The 23,060-nt window shown below is 37.1% G+C and overlaps 1 protein-coding gene and 1 non-coding gene across 3 annotated transcripts in view; both read left to right on the forward strand.

Moving 5' to 3' along the window:
* Window positions 1-23,060, forward strand: part of EPRS1 (glutamyl-prolyl-tRNA synthetase 1) — a 78,137-nt gene that overhangs the window by 38,496 nt on the left and 16,581 nt on the right. For both annotated transcript variants that reach the window (XM_009441507.5, XM_063791810.1), the window contains 7 exons: window positions 932-1,068; window positions 1,957-2,164; window positions 2,903-3,015; window positions 6,994-7,111; window positions 10,892-11,251; window positions 19,412-19,645; window positions 20,826-21,088. In XM_009441507.5, coding sequence (XP_009439782.2) covers window positions 932-1,068; window positions 1,957-2,164; window positions 2,903-3,015; window positions 6,994-7,111; window positions 10,892-11,251; window positions 19,412-19,645; window positions 20,826-21,088 — 1,433 coding nt within the window. The remainder of the gene's footprint in view (window positions 1-931; window positions 1,069-1,956; window positions 2,165-2,902; window positions 3,016-6,993; window positions 7,112-10,891; window positions 11,252-19,411; window positions 19,646-20,825; window positions 21,089-23,060) is intronic.
* LOC112207445 (small nucleolar RNA U13) lies at window positions 20,616-20,719 on the forward strand. Its single transcript, XR_002941885.1, has one exon. It is a non-coding gene; the product is annotated as a small nucleolar RNA U13 (small nucleolar RNA).

Below are 23,060 nucleotides of genomic sequence, written 5' to 3' on the forward strand. Positions count from 1 at the left end.
AAAGTTTGTCTTCTAAAATCTGAAAGGTCCGTAATTTCCTGCTAAGGTGGCATCTGTTGTCCTATAATGTCCCATAGCCACTGCTCAAGAATGACTTATTTTCTCCTTTGCTGCAGAAGCAGTGAGATTCTTTTATCTTTTTTTTTTTTTTTTTTTTTTTTTGGTGACGGAGTCTCGCTCTGTTGCCCAGGCTGGAGTGCCGTGATGCAATCTCGGCTCACTGCAGCCTCTGCCTCCCAGGTTCAAGTGATTCTCCCGCCTCAGCCTCCCAAGTAGCTGGGACTACAGGTGCATGCCACCACGCCCAGTTAACTTTCTGTATTTTTAGTAGAGACGGGGTTTCACCGTGTTAGCCAGGATGATCTCGATCTCCTGACCTCGTGATCTGCCCACCTCAGCTGGGATTACAGGCGTAAGCCACCATGCCCAGCGAAGCAGTGGACACCCAAAGTGCTGGGATTGCAGGTGTGAGCCACCATGCCCGGCGAAGCAGTGGGATTCTAAGGATAGGAAACAGATTCTAGTTGAAGAGATACTAAATGATAAAGTATACTGTCTTAGCTGTGAAATCAATGAGTCTTTTAGGCTGGAAGTAATCTTAGGGGCAAGCTACCTCATCTAATTCCATTAACATTAGTGGTCAGGTTGCTCATCTGATGTCACAGAGCTGGAATTCAAACTATTGATTTCTATTGAGGCCGAGTATGTATTGTTTAAATGCTAAGAACAGAATTGGGAATATGTTTATGTTAAAATACATAGATGGAGAAAGAGTAAAGCATTTTCTTCCTAATACAGCAATGAACTGCTAACAGTTTAGTAACACAGAAGACTTTTGTATGGTTAAAGAATAGAATGAATGTATAAATTTGCATACTGGGTTCAGTAAGTTGTTGTTTCAACAGACACTCTGCTTTTCTTTATCAATCAGAATCCTGAGGTTGGCTTGAAGCCTGTGTGGTATAGTCCCAAAGTTTTCATTGAAGGTGCTGATGCAGAGACTTTTTCGGAGGGTGAGATGGTTACATTTATAAATTGGGGCAACCTCAACATTACAAAAATACACAAGTAAGAACTTTTTGTTTGTTTTCAAATAAACATAGGAGAAAAGTATTTTATTTGTATTTACTTATTAAACATTACCAAATTCAGACCCATACATGTTGCTGACTAGTAAATCTGCCCAGACAAAGCTACTGCAAATTCTGGACACAAGTTAAATTTTTTTCCATATATCTTTCAGTTTACTAACAGGCTATCAAGATGTCTTTTATTTGTGGTGTTGAAAATTACTACATCTGGATATAAAAAATAGTTGTAATGCTTTAATGAGAAATTACATGATAAAAAGGGACTCTATACAGTTGCATGACATGGGGATCTTTTAGACGGAATTTATATGTATAACATAATCTTTATACTAAAATTTACTTTAAAACTGATTGGTTAATAATTAATTTGACTTTCTAGTTACTATAGTGTGCTACACTTAGGAATATGATCTTCAGATTCTATAAATGAAACATAGTATGCTTAAGACTGATTTATGCAAACTCTGAGATCTTAATTGCGTAGTTATTACATATGATTGCAAATAACTGCCAAATGTTTTTAAACATAGTAATTCAAATTTTATAATGCTTGATGCAGGTGACTTTAAGTTAATAAATATATACATGTTCCTCATCAATTGTATGTGAATCTGTTCTCTAGTTGATTATTAGTATCTCGATGTCAGTGATTATATTGTATTGATTAACCAATATATGTCTGGCATGTTAGAAGCTCAAATAAATGTTTGATTTGGAATTTTTCCAAAGAAAATTTCTTATCCATTTATTACAAAATAAAACAATAAATTATTTTATAATAATATAAAATTATTATAGAACAAAATAATGAATTTATGGCAGCTGTGGTTAATATTTCTTTGAATACTTTTAATCTTATATCTAGAAATGCAGATGGAAAAATCATATCTCTTGATGCAAAGTTGAATTTGGAAAACAAAGACTACAAGAAAACCACTAAGATCACTTGGCTTGCAGAGACTACACATGCTCTTCCTATTCCAGTAATCTGTGTCACTTATGAGCACTTGATCACAAAGCCAGTGCTAGGAAAAGACGAGGACTTTAAGCAGTATGTCAACAAGAACAGTAAGGTAACCTTCCAAAGAAACCATATTTCACCTTTTAAATTTTTCTTTAGAATTAAAAAAATTAATTTTATATATTTCGGATCCTCAGATAAAATGGATAAGATGTGTAGAATTTTATTTAAATCAAAAGATGTAAGTTGGCCGAGCATGGTGGCTCATGCCTGTAATCCTAGCTCTTTGGGAAGCCAAGGTAGGTGGATCGCTTGAGCTCAGGAGTTCAAGACCAGCCTGGGCAACATGGTGAAACCCCGTCTCTACAAAAAAACAAAAACAAAAACAAAAACGATGTAAGTAATGTTTCCATTTTATAGATGATAGGAAGTGAAACACAGTGAGGTTGAGTAACTTACCTGAGGACAAACAGTAAATAGTAGAGTTGGGATTCAAATCTGACCCTCGTATTTAAGCCTTACGCCAGCATGCCTTTCACCTAAGTCTATTACATGCTTCTTGCATCATATTTCATATTTATAGCAGGGAAATTATTTCTTCTGGAATGCTAATCAAGTTATTTAAAAGGTTTTTTGAGGCCAGTTTATGAATGTTAACTTTTAAAAATGTGATAAATTGAATTGTCATTTAACACTTCACCGTTTCATTGTGTGTCCTCAAGTAGTGAACTTTTTAACATATCTGTTTAAAATGGGAGTATTTTAGTTAGTGGAAACTGCTTGCATTTTAGAGTTATTTTACTACTATGATTTTGAGAAAGTATACTTTGGTTTTATATCATCTTTACAGCATGAAGAGCTAATGCTAGGGGATCCCTGCCTTAAGGATTTGAAAAAAGGAGATATTATACAACTCCAGAGAAGAGGATTCTTCATATGTGATCAACCTTATGAACCTGTTAGGTAAGTAAATGTAACTGAACGTCTAAATGAAAATGCTTAAAGTTGTTATAGTGAGTAATATTTTAGAAATTGAACTTTCACTAAAATAACGTACCTAACAGTTTTCTTTCTCAGTCTCTCAGTTTTGTTTTATATTTAACATTTTAGACAAGTAATTTATTTTAACAAGTGATCTTTGAAACAACACGCACATTGAACATTAATAAATTATTCATTTCTGAAATTAAACCTCTTATAATTAACTTTCCTGTAGCCCAAGTATAAAGAACAAAATTTCAGTCTGTATATTACCTATCTTTGGGTGAAAATTATTACCATTATCTTTTTCTTTGTAGTGTATTTTCACTAGATAAATGGTACAAACAGCATACATTTAGAGGGAAAAAAATAACCAGTATTTGTATTTTTTTTTTAACCATGAAGTAATAGGATTATTAGAAGGAGAACTCTATGTAAATTTTTGTCCCTTTTTTTTCTTTTCTGTTTGTCTCTGCTATTTTTTTAAGTGATATCTCTGTAACTGTGTAGTCAAAACGCCTCTCCTGAGATTTAGTCTTGTGAATCTAACTGCTTTAGATACCTGTGAATAGATTCTTTCAAGCATTTCAAACTCAACGTGTTCAAAATTCCAGGATCTAGGTGTCATCTTTGATTTATGCTTCCCCTTCATCCCTTTTTTCACTCAGCAAACTCTGTCGTTTGTGTTGCCCATCTGGTCCATCTCTGTGGATCCACTGCTCTGCCTTATTTCAGGCTTCCTTGATTGCCAAAACAGGCTCTCAGGTATCTCCTTGCCTCCAATTTCATCCTTTTTCTGTTCAGTTTTCACATGCCCACCAGTCTGAAAATTTAAGAGTAACAGTTTTATCACATTTCTCTACTGTTAAAAAATCTCTATTAGTAGGGCAGCCACTATGACTTATGCCTATAATCCCAGCACTTTGCAAGGCTGAGGCAAGAGGATTACTTGAGGCCAGGAGTTCAAGACCAGCCTGGGCAACATAGTGAGACCCCATCTCTACAAAAAATTATAAATAAAGAATTAACCAGGCATGGTGGTACACACCTGTAATCCTCACTGCTCAAGCAGGTGAGGCGGCAGGATTGCTTGAGCCCACAAGTTCAAGGTTACAGTGACCTATAATTGCACCACCACACTCCAGCCTTGGTGACAGAGCAAGACTCTCTCAAAAACAAACAAACATTATTGTTAGTTTCAGAGTAAAAGCTAAACTTTTGAGTTTGATATGCAAGATTTTTCATGTTACGGCGTCTCTTGAGCCATAGGTGTTGGCGTTTTCTCGCCCTGATCCCTTCTTTTTAACATATGTACCAAATTGCCTGGGGCTTTTCAAAAGCACTTGATGCCTTTTCCTGGAATGGCCTTGTGGCTTTTTCGTCATATGAGTAACCTTATTCATTTTAATATCACATTTCCTTTAGTCACATAAGCTCACACATGCATACAGTGTAGCATAGTGCCTAATAGTTGCTAAGCCCTCCTTAAGTATTTAGTAATGGTGGTGGTACCACCAACTAAAATAACAGAGTAGGTTCTCATTTTATTCTTAGAAAGTTTTTGAACTTTTCAACAAATAGTGCTAGAAGAACTGAACAGCTACACATGAAAGAGTGAAGTTGGGCACTTTCTCATATCATATACAAAAATTAACTCAACATTTATCAAAGACCTAAATGTAAGAGCTAAAAACTATAAAACTCTTAGAAGAAAACGTGAATGTAAATCTTTGTAACCTTGGCAATGCTGTTTTGGATATAACACCTAAATCACAATCAACCAAGAAAAAAAATAAATTGGACTTCATCAAGATTAACATATATTGTGTTTCAAAGAAAGTGAAAAGATAAGTCACAGAATGGGAGAAAATATTTGCACATATGTCTCTTAAAGGACTTGTATCCAGAAGAGAACCCAATTAACAATGGATTTAAGTAGACATTTCTTCAAGCAGATGTACAAATGTAAGCACATGAAAAGATGCTCAGCATCATTAGTTGTTAGGGAAATTCAGATGAAAATGACAATGAAATATCATTGCATACCACTAGGATGGCTGAAATAAAAAAAGACAATAACAAGGGTTAGAAATGTGGAGAAATTGGAACCCATATGTATTGCTGGTAGGGTTGTAGAATGGTTCAGCCACTTTGGAAAAACAGTTGGGTGATTCCTCCAAAAATTAAACACGGAGTTTAATCCATCAATTCCATTCCTGCATATTTGCCAAAGAAAAATAACATGTTCACACAAAAATGTGTACATGAATGTTTACAGCTGCATTATTCATAATTGCCAAAAAGTGGCAATAGATTATTGCTAATTACTATACCCTTTGAAATTGAGAAATTCTTATAAATTATTATTATTTTTTTAAGAAACAGGGTCTCACTCTCACCCAGACTTGAGTGCAGCGGCTTGACCTCCCCAGGCTCAGGTGATCCTCCCACCTCAGTCTCCTGAGTAGCTGGGGCTACAGATATGTGCCACCACACCCATCTAGTTTGTGTATTTTTTGTAGAGACAGGGTTTCACCATGTTTCCCAGGCTAGTCTTGAACTCCTCGGCTCAAGAGATCCACCTGCCTTGGCCCCCCGAAGTGCTGGGATTACAGATGTGAGCCACCATACCCACCCTTAAATATTTTAAAATAAATGAATGTTTTACAGAAATTTTTCTGCTTATAAGCAGATTAGGTGTGGTATGTAGACAAATTTTCTTGAAGTCAAGAGTATCATTAACATTCACTAACGCCCTTTCTAGTGGCAGGCATAGCAGATATAATTTTGCCCTGGACATAGTTTGTTCATATGGACGAAAGTTCATAGATTGGAAGTTTGTAATAAGGACTGTCAATTTTTTTTTCTTTTTTTTTTTTCCATTGAGGCAGAGTTTCTCTCCTGTTGCCCAGGCTGGAGTGCAATGATGCAGTCTCAGCTCATTGCAATCTCCATCTCCTGGGTTCAAGCAATTCTCCTGCCCCAGCCTCCCAAGTAGCTGGGATTACAGGCGCCCGCCACCATACCTGGCTAAATTTTTGTATTTTTTAAGTAGAGACAGGTTTCACCATGTTGGCCAGGCTAGTCTCGAACTCTTGACCTCAGGTAATCCACCTGCCTTGGCCTCCCAAAGTGCTGGGATTAGAGTCATGAGCCACCATGGCTGACCAATTTTTTTTTTTCTTTGGAGACAGAATCTCGCTCTGTCACGCAGGCTGGAATGCAGTGGTGTGATCTTGGCTCACTGCAACTTCTGCCTCCCGGGTTCAAGTGATTCTCCTGCCTCAGCCTCTGGAGTAGCTGGGACTACAGGCACCCGCCGCCACGCCTGGCTAATTTTTTGTATTTTAGTAGAGATGGGGTTTCACCGTGTTGCCCAGGCTGGTTTTGAACTCCTGAACTCAGGCAATCCACTCGCCTTGGCCTCTCAAAGTGCCAGTATTATAGGGGTGAGCCACTGCGCCCGGCCAAGACTGTCAATTTTTATTTATGCATTTGTTGTTTGTAAAACTATTCTGAAGAGCCTCTGATTTGAATAGTAAGACAATGGACTATTTTGTACTTCAAAAAGCATTAACTGGACAGGTGCAGTGGCTCACACCTGTTATCCCAGCACTTTGGGAGGCTGAGGTGGCCGGATCACTTGAGGTTAGGAGTTCAAGACCAGGCTCTACTAAAAATACAAAAATTAGTGTGGTGGCATGTGGCTGGTAATCCCAGCTACTTACAGGCTGAGGCAGGAGAATCACTTGAACGCAGGAGGTGGAAGCTGCAGTGAGCTTAGATCACATCACTACATTCCAGCCTGGGCGACAGAGTGAGACTGTCTCAAAAAGGAAAGAAAAAAAGAGAGAAAAGCATTAACTTCGTGCCATTGAATTTATCTAGGAATTCAGTGTTTATTGCTGTTCAGATAATTTTGTTCAAATAAACTATTTTGTCCCTTTATTTTCTTTTTAGCCCATATAGTTGCAAGGAAGCCCCGTGTGTTTTGATATACATTCCTGATGGGCACACAAAGGAAATGCCAACATCAGGGTCAAAGGAAAAGACCAAAGTAGAAGCCACAAAAAATGAGGTAATGACTTTTACGGATATGTGTATAAAAATAAATGGTCTTTCTATCCCAGGGTTTAGAATATATTTCTTTACAGATGATTATCTTTCTTACTGTGGAGACTGAAGAAGACAGTTAAGTCTTGCTCTTTGCATTTTGTTGTTATCCTTTCATGTAAGATTTTAAAATCTCACTCTGTCACCCAAGGCTGGAGTGCTGTGGCGCGATCTGGGCTCACTGCAACCTCCGCCTCCCGGGTTCAAGCAATTCTCATGCCTCAGCCTCCTGAGCAGTTGGGATTACAAGCGTGCACCATGACGCCCGGCTAATTTTTGTATTTTTAGTAGAGACAGGCTTTTGCCATGTTGGCCTGGCTGGTCTTGAACTCCTGACCTCAGGTGAAACTCCCACCTCGGCCTCCCAGAGTGCTGGGATTATAGGCATGAGTCACCGTGCCTGGCCAGACCCCTTATACTCTTAAGAATGATTTGCTTATGTGGGTTATATTTATCAGCATTTATCATACTAAAAATTGAGAAGTTTTAAAAGGATTTAATTCATGTAAAAATAATAAATCCAGTTACATGTTAACATACGAAAAGTTTTTATTAAAAAAAAGTTTCCAAAATAAAAATTTTAGTTAAAAGAGCGGTATGGTTTTAAATTTTTACAGATCTCTTTAATATCTGACTTAATAGCTTCTAAAAACCTGTACAAACAGTCATGAGAGAATGAGAGCGAAAAAGACAAAATACATCGTAATATAGTGAAAATAGCTGTGACTTTGCAGATCCCCTTTAAAAGGGTTTTATATACCCCTTGGGGTCTGTGGACCACACCTTGAAAATTGCTACTATATATTATTCAATAACTCATGGAGTAAGCATGAGATGGGAAATTTGGTTGCTCTTCCCTCATTGGTTCCAGTTCCCATCTGTGCCTATCATTTTTTACATATCCTAGAAAGATAACTGGTGTTATGCTATAAGTTAGTATGTGTTCTTGAAAAACTTCATGTTCTGCAAAATCACATACCGAAAATAACAGCCGATGTTTCAAGAAAAACAGAGTTGAGGCAAACCACTAAAAACCTATGTATCTCATGCGGTTTCAGTCAGATGGTGGCTGGGTAGCAGTCATCAAAGACTCAACTGGGCTGTATTCTATTTTTATTTTATTTTATTTGAGACAGAGTATTGCTCTGTTGCCCAGGCTGGAGTGCAGTGGTATGATCTTGGCTCAGTGTAACCTCCACCTCCTGGCTTCAAGCGATTTTCCTGCCTCAGCCTCCCAAGTAGCTGGGACTAAAGTCAGGCACCACCATGCCCAGCTAATTTTTTTATATTTTTAGTAGAGATGGGGTTTCGCCATGTTGGCCAGACTGGTCTTGAACTCCTTACCTCAGGTGATCTGCCCACCTCGGCCTCCCAAAGTACTGGGATTATAGGCATGATCCACTGCACCTGGCCTGGGCTGGATTCTAAAATTGTTTCCTCACCTGGATGCCAAGTTGATATTGGTGTTGGCTGGGAGCTCAGGTGGAATAGTTGACTGCAATAGCTGCAAGTGGCCTCTCTAGCATGACAGTGGCAGGGTAATAAGACTTCTTAACTATCATTTAAGGCCTCCAAAAGTGAATGTCCAGTAGATGAGGTGGGAGTAGCATTGCATTTTAGGATTTAGACTTGTAAGTCTCACATAACATCATTTCTGCTGTACTCTGTTGGTCAAATCAGTAACAAGCTTTCTCAGATTCAGGAAAGTGCACAGAGATCCCCCTTCTTGGTGGGAGGAAAGTAAAAAAATTTGTGGACATGCTTTGAAACCTGCACACTTTTGAATAGAAATTCAATATTCAGGTACAGTTGACTGCCACTTATACCCAACTTTGCAGTCAGAGATCCTTTGCAGCTTTAAACCTGAAGGATAATAATGCTTTTCCCTGTGATGTGTAGATCTTTGAGGATATTTTTCTCCAATAGAGGCTGATACTATCAAAATTAAATTCTCATCCAGGGCTTAATGTTATGGTAAAAAATGTTTTTTAAGCATCATCCTTATTAAAGGAAGGCACTTATACGAAAGGTTTTTGGGTTTTTCTTCAGATTGTCAATGTATTTCTAAAGTTTTCTCTTTAATTATGAAAAGCTTGTTCCTGCATGCTTCTTTATTTGCCATAAAACTGGAATACACAGGGAAAAAATCACACACAAGGCAGTGTGATTTTTTTTTTTTTTTTTTTTGGTGTTACACTCATATGTTCCCCTGTTTACTAACCATGAATGAGATGATTTATGTTGCAAATTAAATGTAGCAGAACAGGCCAGGTGCAGTGGCTTAAGCTTGTAATCCCAGCACTTTGGGAGGCCGAGGCGGACAGATCACGAGGCCAGGAGATTGAGACCATCCTGGCCAACATGGTGAAACCCTGTCTGTACTAAAAATGTAAAAATTAGCTGGGTGTGGTGGTGCAGGCCTGTAATCCCAGCTACTTGGGAGGTTGAGGAACAGTAATCACTTGAACCCGGGAGGCGGAGGTTTCAGTGAGCTGAGATCACACCACTGGACTCCAGCCTGGCGGCAGAGCAAGACACTGTCTCAAAAAAAAAAAAAAAATGTAGCTGAACAAATATATATTTTTGATATAGGGTGGCTACATGAATTGTATTATTTATTTAATGTATATGCATTTATATATGCATATTAGTGTTTGAGTGTATATATAGAATCTCACTAAAAATAAATATGAGTGATTTAAGGAATTATGGGGAAGGAATTTTGAGCGATGGGTTTTTTTTACTGACATGCCCACTTTGAGAGCCTAACGCCCGTGTAAAATGCAACTCTGATACAGCTTGAGATACCTGTTAAGTGTCTAGGTAAAGATGTCTTGAAGACATTGAAAATGCTGGGTCTGGGATCAGGACAGAATTCTGGAATAGAGATGAAAATTTTTGGAATTTATACATAAGACTGTGAATATGGATAAGATTATTCTGAAAAATTAAGTGGCAGATCATTTAAAAGAAAAAAGCTGAAAGAAAGGTATAATGTGAGCTGGGTTTTAATGTTAGAAGGGTTTCAGTAGGGAAGAATGCAGTCTAGGCAGCAGAAAGCATGAATAAAAATAGTATCTTTATTCACTCTTCAGGGTTGATTTTAGTGAACATAGCTCTAGATTTTATACACAAATAGATACCTGTAAATTTATAATTTTACACAAATGAAACTGTTCCACAACAATGAGTTACAATTATATCACAGAGTTTGATGGAGCTCTTGCCTTATCAACAATCTAGATGTATTTCATCTCTAAAAAAATTAATAGTGATACCTAATGCTTATTGATATTCACTTTTTCTCAGCCTTTGTGACTAAGGGCTTTACACAGATTACTTTTTATTTTCCCATCAACTTGATGGGTTAAGTATGGTTATCCCCCTTTTATAGTAAGGAAACAGCTTAAAATAACTCGAAGTTGCACAGTGAGTATGTGGTAGAGCAGTGATTTATTCTCAAACTTGATGGATATGTTATAATTTCTTTAGTCCCCTAATGACAAAGATTTAGGGTATTTTCAGGTTTTTACTATAGTAAAAATGCTTCAGTGAGTATGTAGGTACCTCTATCTTTGTTTACGCCTGTCATTTTTCATTAGGATAAATACTTAGGAGATTATTCATTTAAGCTTTTTAAGGGATTGAAGTTTAAAGTTTTATAAAACAATCAGTTTGAAATAATTTTGTGGGAAAACCTTTAATATGAATTAATTATTTTACTTTTGGTTTTCTCTCTTGGTAGACCTCTGCTCCTTTTAAGGAAAGACCAACACCTTCTCTGAATAATAATTGTACTACATCTGAGGATTCCTTGGTCCTTTACAATAGAGTGGCTGTTCAAGGAGATGTGGTTCGTGAATTAAAAGCCAAGAAAGCACCAAAGGAAGATGTAGATGCAGCTGTAAAACAGCTTTTGTCTTTGAAAGCTGAATATAAGGAGAAAACTGGCCAGGAATATAAACCTGGAAACCCTCCTGCTGAAATAGGACAGAATATTTCTTCTAATTCCTCAGCAAGTATTCTGGAAAGTAAATCTCTGTATGATGAAGTTGCTGCACAAGGGGAGGTGGTTCGTAAGCTAAAAGCTGAAAAAGCCCCTAAGGTCAGTATGTTAGAGAAAGTCAAGACCACATTTTCAGTAAGTGTGTGAATTCAAACTGCTTAGAGTAGTCTCATCTTCTTATAAAACATCGACTGCTCATATTTTGATGTAATAATCAACATTGATTGATACCTGCTATGTGCCAAGCTCTGAAAATATATATAAGAAGCTCATAATCTAGTGGAGGGGTGACTTACTGGGGAAGGAAACATACAGACTCAGTGTACTCTTATGTGATGTGACTGTAATCCTTTGTGATATGTATAAGTTGCTATGTAAAGGGTTTGTGTTCTTAAGTGGCAACAAAGGTGGAAACCATTTATAAAGGATATTTAAAATCATCCTGAAGTAGAAGCAGCCATTATGGGGGAACAAAGATCACAACAAGGCACTCTTTAAGTGTGGAACCATGGTTCTCAAGCTTTACTGTGCACCAGAATTACTGGCTTGCTAAAACATGGATTGCTAGGCCCTGCCCTTTGACTTTCTTCTGCAGTAGATTCAGAGCACGTGGAGAATACGCATTTCTAAAAAGTTTCTCAGGTGATGCAGATGCTACTGTCCCAGGGACCATGCTTTGAGAACTCCCAGTGTAGAGGACAGTACCAGCAGAGGTAGAGGTCAGGAGGTACAAGGTGTATTCAAGGAATAACAAATGGATTGTCAAGAGGTTTTTGACCTGTGATTATCTCCAGCTTTTCATAGCAGAGCCTTCAAATTATATGACATTTTGACTGAAGTATAAATTATATTCTTGTTTCAGTATGTCCTTAGGCAAAACATTTAGCCAAGTAGGTGTGGCACCTAGTGTGAAATGGGCTTACTTGATGTAGGTAAGAGACAAAGGGAATGGCATCTGTATAGACTGTGAAAGATCGTATTTAATAATGAAGGTATGTAGTTCTCCTCAAACAGCAGCATAGTTTAAGACATGATCAGATAAATAGTACTGCAACGAAAAACAATTCAGCCCCTGATGAGCTGCCAAAAATTGTAGAATTTAGGCTGTGGCACATACACAGAGAGGTATGGTACACCACTAGGCTTGACTTATGTGGCGGGAAGGGGATTTGTTCTAAAATGTCAGATCTGTTGTCCTGTCAGGGTCCTAGGCTCAGGCTGGAGAATTCAGTAAGTTCCTCACCTTATCAACAAGTTGCTGGCATCTGACATGAAACCCTGCCACCTAAGATACTTTGATTCATGAATATTTGACCTCACATTTTGAGGTCTTGCCCCAGGAGTTAATATTTTTCTGTCTCTCCATTGTGAACTGTTGAGAAATCCTTTATTAGGTCAGTGCAAAAGTAATTGCGGTTCTTACCATTACTTTTAATGGCAAAAACCACAGTTACTTTTGCAGCAGCCTAAATAGCCTGTTGAGATCCCGCAGAACCATGATTATCTAAAACAGCTTTGCTTCAAGGAATAAATGCTGCTGGATGTATGAGTTTAGGATATAAATTCCAGATGTTTCTTACCTCATGGGGAGGTTGGCAGCATTTTGTACTGTATCTGTTGGACACTAAATATGTACTCCTTTCTAGGTGTAATTTGGAGGGAAGGGCTTTGGTCTTCAAATTTATTCATTGTATAAGTAGAATATATTGAGATTCTGTGCCAATTTTTGGTCAGCTTAATTATGGGTGGAATAGTAACAGAAGCAACCGTTGTACTTGGAGTGACAGTCAACTATGAATCCATCACCCATCCTTTTGGGTTAATGGGTTACATCATGCTTTCATAAAATAACACTGTTGAGGTTATGAAAAGTCAGCTTAAGGTAAAAAGATCTAAATTTCTTTGGTAATTGGGCAGGTACTTTTATTAGATATTTTAATACTAATGTGATACTGAAATAAATCTGACTTCAGTTTAGTCTGACTTACATTTATTGAATGCCTACTGTATACCATGTCTATGTTTCAAAATATAGTAAGTCTTAATATTGTTCATAGGTTCTTGGAAACTGAGACTTTAAGCAAAATGGTGTATAACAACAATAGGCTAATTGAGATAAACAAGAAATTAAGTAGGCCAGGTGCAGTGGCTCATGCCTGTAATCCCAGCACTTTGGGAGGCCGAGGTGGGCAGATCATAAGGTCAGGAGATCGAGACCATCCTTGCTAACACAGTGAAACCCTGTCTCTACTAAAAATGCAAAAAATTAGCTGGGTGTGGTGGCGGGTGCCTGTAGTCCCAGCTACTTGGGAGGCTGAGGCAGGAGAATGGCATGAACCCGGGAGGGAAAGCTTGGAGTGAGCTGAGATATTGTGCCACTGTACTCCAGCCTGGGCAACAGCAAGACTCTATCTCAAAAAAAAAAAAAAAAAAAAAAAAAAAAAGAAGTTACCACGGCATATTTCTGATCTCAAAAACATCGCATTACACAAACTTCTTGTGTTTTTTATTGTTGTTGTTGTCTTCATTTTTTCTTTTTCTTTTTTAATATTTTGTCTTTTCTTTTTAAGATTATTATTTTTGCATTACACAGACCTCTAATAAAGACCCAAACACTTCTAATTGAAACAAATGTGAGCTGTATATACATTTAAGAAAGATGAATAAAGACAAGATAATTATTTACCCATTTATTCTAGTTCAGGGTTTTGGGTGGCCAGAGCCCATCCTTGTAGCTCAGGGCTCAAGGCAGGAACCAGCCCTGGATAAGACATCATTCCATTGCAGGGCACACTCACACACACCGACACTCAGACCGGGAGCATTTAGACTCACCAGTTCACCTAATGTGTGCAGCTTTGGGATGTGGAATGAAACTGGAGTTCCCAGAGAAAACTCACACAGACATGGGGAGAATGCACATGCTCCACACAGACAGTGGCTTCGGCTGGGAATCACGTTTTTTTTCTCTAAAACGTTATGATGAAATGACATCAAACAAAACAGTGTTATTCAAGGACCTGCTGTACTGCGTATATTTTTTCTCCGAATGCTAATAGTAGTAAATGTTTCTTCTCTTCTAAAGAACGAACCCAGTTACTAGGAATGGAACGCATTTAGCCTGCATCTGGCACTGTGTACTATACACTTTTTAGTCCTCCCAAGAGCCATGTACAAAAATATTCAAAGAATGCTACTTTTTCTATTTGCTTGTTATAGCAACAGAGGAGAAACTGAATATGAAAGTAACTTCCTGAAATTTGCAAAGCCTAGATTAAAATATTGACCGATTCCCATGTTATTTACCTTGAGAGGTGGTGACAGTGGGGTCCTCCATTGAAAGCGCTAGAGAGTTATAGTTTTACTAGCTTATCATTATTTAGCAAGTCTGTGCTTGTTTTACATTAATAATTTGCCTAAGCTTCTTAACTATTCAGTTTTCTACAAAGGTGGTTATTTTACTATGTCATGTTAAATGGTAAGGAAGGTGACCAGCTGAAGTTTTAGGTTACCAGCTTCAACTAGACTTTTCTTGCTCTGTTTTTTGTTTTGTTTTTAATCTTCTCTTTCCTGCTTCAGGATCAGATAGATGCTTCTATGAAAGAACTTTTAAGTGTAAAGGCAAAGTATAAGCAAAAAGACGGGCAAGTAATAAAAACTTGAAGTCCATCAAGTCTACCATCTTTTGCTCCTCTTATTCTTTTTCTCCTGCTCAGTAGGTTGCTGCATAAAATAATCGATCAAGTTGGTGTAGTGTGAGGTGCATAACAGAGAATACGCCAAAGATATAATAACACTGAATACTAAGTTACTTTAAAAACTAAAGCACTTTAAAACAATTTTTTTTTTTTTTGAGACAGGGTCTTGCTCTGTTGCCCAGGCTGGAGTGCAGTGGCTTGATCATGGTTCACTGCAGCCTCGACCTCCCAAGCAATCCTCTCATCTCAGTCTCCTAAGTAGCTGGAAGTACAGGCACATGCCAGTATGCCTGGCTAATTTTTGTATTGCTCGTAGAGACGGGGTTTCACTGTGTTTACAAGGCTGGTCTTGAACTTCTATACTCAAGCTGTCCGCCCTCCTTGACCTCTCAAAGTGTTGGGATTACTGATGTGAGCTGCTGGGCCTGGCCGTGCGCCTGTTCTTTGTAAATGAATTTTTTTTTTTGAGACGGAGTCTTGCTCTGTCACCCAGGCTGGAGTGCAATGGTGAGATCTTGGCGCCTCCGCCTCCTGGGTTCAAGCAATTCTCCTGCCTCAGCCTCCCAAGTAGCTGGGATTACAGGCGCATGCCACAACACCCGGCTAATTTTGTATTTTGTTTTTAGTAGAGACAGGGTTTTACCATGTTAGGCTGGTCTCGAACTCCTGACCTCAGGTGATCCACCCGCCTCGGCCTCCCAAAGTGCTGGGATTACAGGCGTGAGCCACCACATCCGGCCTGTAAATGAAATTTTATTGGAATACAGCCACACTCATGGTGTACATACTGTCTATGGCTGCTTTCATGCTACAGTTAGAGTTGAATAGTTGCAACCAAGACTCACATAGTCTAAAATATTTATTATATAGCCCTTTATAGAAAAAGTTTGCTGATCCCTCCATGGAAGAAAGAGTTTTGAGAACCATTGTAGTTAACAGTTGTTTAAAAATCAAGTAACAACAAAATAAAATGATTATTAAATAAAAATAATTCACAGTTGTTTTGTCACTAATGTTCTCTCTCTATGCCATACCCAGTCTATGTGGAGGGGAGTTGAATCACCATTTGCTTCTGTAGTTGCAGCATTTTAATTCACGGCACCTTGTATTTTATGTCCCCAATAATTCATCTTGCCAATCTTTGCTCTTTTATTTTTTACACCAATGTTATTGTTTTTTAAAACCCAAACCACAGTTTATCAGGAAAGGACATACATCCCTGTACCCTTTTGTCCATTAAGCAGGTTGTTCTAGGAAGCCGCCACCCTGCACTCTCACCCCAGATAGCTTTAAGATGTCTCAGGCCAAAAGATAAATGTTGCAGGGAAGGAAACAAGAAAAAAGCCTATCTTTTTCTTGATATTGTTTGTAATTCTTATTTGGGATGTGTGTAGTGAATTCCAGCTATATCTATTTAGTACTTAATGCAAAATTGATTTTGATCTAAACAAATATAAATACATCTTACATCAGATTATGGTTCAGGATACTTCACAAGACTTACATCAGCTTGGGGATCTTCTGGAAAATCTTCAGAATTTGTGTTAATTGATTTGTATCAGAGAAAAATAGCAGGTAAATTGTGATTTAGGTAAACGAATCAGCCCAGTTGATAAGCAGGAGAACAGGTGTTGTGTTCTAATTTAGGTTTGATGTCAGGATCTGGGCTCTACCCTGTGCTGTATTGGCTCCTAGAATCAGGTTTCAGTAATCGGTTATTCCTTACAGGTGTAGGTATTTAAGCTATGCACAACTGGTTAATTATTTTCTTAAAATGCCTCTCTTTGCAACCTGTGAACTTTTAGTTTACTAAGTCTCCTAGCAGACTTTAAAAAATATAATACAAGCATCATCACTCTCTTCCCTCACTCACTTGGAAGGATTTTCTGTTCTGATTACCTTTCATTCATCCCCCTCCCAACCAAGTGAGAATCTCTGCTTTCAGGAGTCATCATTACCAACGTGTGTAGATATAGTTCTCTTAGATATGCTAGTAAGGAGCAAAGGTGAGTGGTAATAAAATTGGAAAAAACAAGTTTGAAAAAAGTATTTTTTGAAAAAAGTTTTTTCATTTAGAATCGAGATATCCAGGCTATTTGGAAAGGTTCTAGTATTTCAAATGGATAATGTTCCAGGTTTTTTTTTTTTTTTTTTTTAAGGTCACTCCTTTCCCCATGGAGAAATGTTTCCATCTAGTGGCTGCTGAAAAAATAGCTGTTTGAGTACTCATTCTGAATGTAATCAGAATGTAATTTTAAAAATTGTCCATTTTCTCCATTTTATTTAACTTTCCAGTTTTTAGTCATAACATTAGCATCACTTTTACTTATTTCCAATTCCCATCTTAAACCTTTACCAAAGTCTTTTGTATAGGTTGTTTCTTTTCTCATTAATCCACATCAGCAATTATTTGCTGAAAACCTTTTCTGTTTGTATTGGCATATGTTAGGTAAGTTTAAAACAGTCTTTGTCCACTAACAACTTAAAATCTACTAGCAATGCTCTCTCAGCTTCTGTTGTTGTATGATATTGTACTAAATCATAGTATACCACCCAATTTCTCTTTGTAAATGCCTTTTGATCCAGAAAACTAGTATATTAAGAGATGATTTGTTCTCCACCCATCTGTTCTTCATTGTGTATTCTAAGAGACAAATTCAAAGTAATAGTCAAACATCTCTTTCGAAAAGCAGTTTTCCTAGCATGTTACTAGGATTAAAATGCACATTTAGATCTTTGTTTTCTGTAATCCTTAGCAAACCGTAGTGGTCAAGATCACAGCCTCTGGAATAAACCCGGGATTCAAATACTAGCTCTACTACTTATTGTGTAACTCTGGGGAAGGAACTTAATCTTTCTAAACTTGACAACTTCTCTAAGGGTTGTTTTGAGAGTTAAGTAAGATACCATGTAAAGCACTTAGTGTAGTGTCTGGCACAGACTAAATATACCATAAAATGATAATGATACTTTTCATATTATAATTCAAATTCTCTCAAGAATCTTTAGGTACCTTCTAAATCATCAGGGAAGATTGCATAGTGGTGATTAGTATAATTTTACTGTTTTTGGAAGAATAACCTGAGTAATTTACTTAGTTATCTAGAATATTCCATTTCCTAATGGGAGGGGAAATATATGAATACATAGCTTTATTAAGAGTATCTCATTGAATAACAGAGTGGTTTGCTCACCTTAATTTTCTCCTTTATAACGTTTCAAATTATAATCTTGGCGAACGGGGTTTTTTTTTTTTTTCCGTGTGAAAAGTGTGCCATATGACTTTAAGCTCTAATGAATACCTGCTTATAGTGTAAAATGGAGCTCCTTTCAAATAGTCATCAAATAGTCATTTTTCTAGAAATAGTTGCAGGGAAGTTCCTTCTTTTCCGTTTTTATTTTAGCTGGTGGAAATTTCCCTTTTTTTCCCCTTTGATTCTCATATGTCTGATTAACTTGGCCCTTTTTCTTGAGATAAAGTAGTTTCTGCTGTGAAAACTCTTTCCTAAAAACAGAATAAACAAGAGACACAACAGGAGGACAAATCAGACAATTTACTCTCATCTTCTCTTTGTACATTTTCTCTTAATTTTACTACCTTTGTGTGGTACCTGGTATGACACTCTAATAGGCAGAAAACGTTATAAAGTAGCTGGACAAGGAAATGTGCTTTGCTGCCTCATAGATGCAAATTTTTTGAAGGTATACCATTGGTATCCTGCATTCCTCTGACGCCCATTTGAGTATTCTTCATGGCTTCTGCCTGGTTTCATTTAGCTATCTGGAGCATTATTCGAATGTAGCAGTAAAAATTGGATAGGGTGATTTGGAGACACTTTTCCTATCTATTTTGATTGATACCTCCAAGTTCCCAGTGGTACACTGGTTTGTGGTGAGATAGTAGCACCATTTCAGGTAAGGTGTCCAGCTTGGGCCCTTTGCCTGTGTTGCTATCGTTCTCTGCTAGAGAGTCACAAGTGTCTCGGTGGGGCTGAGTATATCATTCTTTTTTATTATTATGTTGAAGTATCAGATTAAAATATATAGGTAAGTGTCTAAAAACTTCAACATGCTTTCTCATCTCATTGTCAGTTTTTAAAATTGATATAACTATTCATTAGTTGGACCCAAACTTCCTTTTTTTCCCCAAAGTTGTATTTAATTTCTGTTTAATAAGCTGTGGAAAGTAAGGTTTGTATAGGCAAAGCCATTGATCTGATCTTTGTTCTGATTTTGTAAATTCTGACTTCACTATTTATAGACCTAGGTCTTGACACTGACAGTTTACTTAGATGTTCTATTATTTGTCTGTTTACTTAAGTAAAATAGAAAGTTACACTGTTGTATGTTGAATTGTATTTTTGTTTATTTCTTCAGCTTATATATAATTTATGTTTTTAATTTAGCTTTATCACTTATTGTAGGCTGATGATTTAACATAGGTTTCCCCATGATTAACTTATGGGAATGATTTGCTGATAATTAAAGATTTTTAAATGGCATTGAAATTTCCTGAAATTTCCAAAGTTTTATAAATATCTCTTTCTCTCTTTTATTTTAGGCTAAAATAAATGAAGCTGTAGAATGCTTACTGTCCCTGAAGGCTCAGTATAAAGAAAAAACTGGGAAGGAGTACATACCTGGTCAGCCCCCATTATCTCAAAGTTCGGATTCAAGCCCAACCAGAAATTCTGAACCTGCTGGTTTAGAAACACCAGAAGCGAAAGTACTTTTTGACAAAGTAGCTTCTCAAGGGGAAGTAGTTCGGAAACTTAAAACTGAAAAAGCCCCTAAGGTTAGTGTGTTATTTTGTTTGTATGCTTTTGTTTTTTATGTTTCAGGGTATTGTCTTTGCCTCAAGTGTTTTCTGCCCCATCAAATCTGGCTAACTTCTACTCATTTCAGTTCTTAATTCTCTTACCTTGCCTTTTAGAGAAACTTTGTTGATTGTTTCTTACGCCAACTAGATTTGACTGGATGTTTTCATATGACACTGCCCATCACTGACATAGTACTTAAACAGACTGTATTTTAATTGTTAAATTGTTTGTTTCCCTCCAATCTGTAAGATCCAGAATAGTGACCTAGACCCTAGCACAGTGCTCACCTCATTGAAGGCCCTTAATATTTACCTTGTTTTTCATTCTTTCTCCTAAAGCTCTGTCAAACTGAAATAGTAGGTTTTATTTTGAGCTCTTAGTAGTTTGTGCTAGTTCTTTAAGTGCGAATTCTGTTATCTTTTTAGGAGTAGGTTTTTCTGTACAGATTCACATGAGTGGAAGACAGTTGTTGTAGTTTTGAAATTTATTAGAACTTGATAACCATTATCTCATCTTTATAATTGTGAAATGTTCAACTTATGTAATTTAATGGCTCTTAACTTAGATTCCTATGGAATACATGTTAGATACCAGTGCTTTCTAGTAGAACTTTCTGCAGTGATGGAAATATGCTATAACAATATTGTCTAATACAGTAGTTATTAGCCACATGTGGCTATTGAGCATTTGAAATGTGATTGTGGTGACTGAGGAAGTGAATTTTTAATTTTATTTACTTTAAATTAAATTCAGCCACATGACTACTATTTGGATAATGCAGTTATAGACTGTGCTGTTTTCCAGTCACAGTTTTGCACAATTCTATCCCTGTTTATCATAATCTTTATAATTTCAATAGTTGGTGTAACACCTACCCCAAACCCCTCTGTCCCCAAACCCCTGTCTTTAATTGTGTTTGCAGATCTACTTTTAAACTTTGGACAGATCCTTTTGTAGTTCCTAAGTGTGATGGTTGGGTTTTCACACTCATATGTGAGATATGCCTCCCTCAAACCTTATCACCACCTGGGCACATTCCCCATCTGATATTGGCGGAAAAAAGAAAGCTTTGAGCATTGTATTTGTTTAAGTGTGCTTAGACAATGACTCGAGTTAAATACTGTCTTCTCTTTTTCCTCTTTTGTTAAACTAAAGGATCAAGTAGATATAGCTGTTCAAGAACTCCTTCAGCTAAAGGCACAGTACAAGTCTTTGATAGGAGTAGAGTATAAGCCTGTGTCGGCCACTGGAGCTGAGGACAAAGATAAGAAGAAGAAAGAAAAAGAAAATAAATCTGAAAAGCAGAATAAGCCTCAGAAACAAAATGATGGCCAAAGGAAAGACCCTTCTAAAAACCAAGGAGGTGGGCTCTCATCAAGTGGAGCAGGAGAAGGGCAGGGGCCTAAGAAACAGACCAGGTAATGAATCGCAGAAACTTCATTTGAAGCAAAGCAGTGAATTAATTCAACTCTTAATAGTTTTTAAAACAAATTTTGACTGGTTTAACCATCACATTAAGTTAGAGAACGCTAAAGCTACAATGTCAGCAGATAGCATTTATTGATTTTCCATTTAGTTTTAAAAATAGGTAACACGTTTGTTTGGTTCAAGAATCTCAGAATGTAAGAAGTTCCTGTGCGTGTTTCCCATCTTTCTGGTTTTCCCCACCACTGTAATCAGTCAGTAGCCACTGTTAACAGTTTCTTCTGTATCTGTCGAGCGATTTTCATTTATTATTCAAGTAAATACAGATACACACACACACACACATACATACATATTTTCTCTCCTCCTTTTTAAACATGATTGATAGCCTAATTATACACATTGTTTTGCACCTTAAGCAGATTTTTTTCAAATGAAGATCTTTTGTGGGGACTAAGTGAGAGCTTCATTCTCAATTTAAAAATTGATAGTTTAAATATAAGACAAAACTGACTAAAGACAAAATGGTTGGATAGAGGGCTCTTTAAGGATCTTCCAATCTGTATAAATAATGTATGGTCATACACCACATAATGATGTGTCAGTCAACAGTGGACTACATATATGACATTGGTCCATAAGATTATAATGGAGCATGTATGGAAACCTGACATATGGCACTTGATATTGGCATCACAGATCAAGTGGGGGAAATTATTGATATTCAGTAATGTTGCTGGGATATTTGGTTTTCCATATAAAAATGTACGTATATCATCTAGGTTTGTGTAAGTACAAGCTATGATGTTTGCACAATGATGAAATCACCTAACAGCGTATTTCTCAAAATGTATTCATGTCATTAAGTGACACATAATTGTAATTTTTTGTCTGTTTCCACAATTACAGTGAACTTTGTGATGGGTTTCCCTTAATGGCTTAATAAGAAGAAAAAGCTGTTACTGAGATACTTTGGTTTTACATTTGTTTAGCTGAGTATCAAATTTTGCTGCCTCTTAGCTCTCATGTCATATACACAATGTCTCTTTAAACAAGAGAATGCAACAGTTATTTTTCCTTTTGACTATTAAACTGAATAACCAGAGTTATAGCAGGGTAGAAGAGAATGTAGAACTTCTCACCTTTTACTTTCTTAGTGCCTGTGAAAGTGCTTCACAGAGTTATTTTGTTGAGGTATGTCATAGTGAAACAATGGAGAATGCAAATGCAAATACATTAAAATTTTTAGCCAGTAAAACCTTGTTTTTAAACTCCAAAAAGAGACCATCTCTATCCTGAATAATTGTTGATATTTCAAGAAAATGATTATTGTCTGAAATAGTTTTTTTATTGGAGACCTAGTTTATTTTACAAGCATCTATCTCTGCAACTTTTATTCTAGTTAAAAGAAAAACTTGAGGCCAGGCGTGGTGGTTCACACCTGTAATGCCAGCACTTTGGGAGGCTGGGATGGGTGGATCGCTTGAGGTCAGGAGTTTGAGACCAGCCTGGCCAACATGTCAAAGCTCCGCCTCTACTAAAAATACAAAAAAATTAACCAGGAATGGTGGCACACAACTGTAATCCCAGCTACTTGGGTGGGGGAGGGGGGCTGAGGCACGAGAATCGCTTAAACCTGGGAGGTGGAGGTTGCAGTGAGTCTAGATTGCACCAGTGCACTCCAGCCTGGGCGATGGGGTGAGACTGTTTCAAAAAAAGAAAAAGAAAAACTTACATAAATTTGGCTAATATGCACACATCAGTACACACATATATGTGTGTGTATTTATAGCCATTGTTTTTATTACTTTTTAGGTGTTACTTTCAGTGAAACAGTGATCTTACTATAATTTTAACTGGCATAAGATTCTTCTTTTTTAGTGGGAGAATAGGTGTGAACAGGCTGTGTCTCTGTTACAAATACATTGCCTTAAAAAGAATCTTGTAAAAGAGATGTCTGCATAG

Source organism: Pan troglodytes, chromosome 1 (genome assembly GCF_028858775.2).
Source record: "Pan troglodytes isolate AG18354 chromosome 1, NHGRI_mPanTro3-v2.0_pri, whole genome shotgun sequence".
NCBI lineage: Eukaryota > Metazoa > Chordata > Mammalia > Primates > Hominidae > Pan > Pan troglodytes.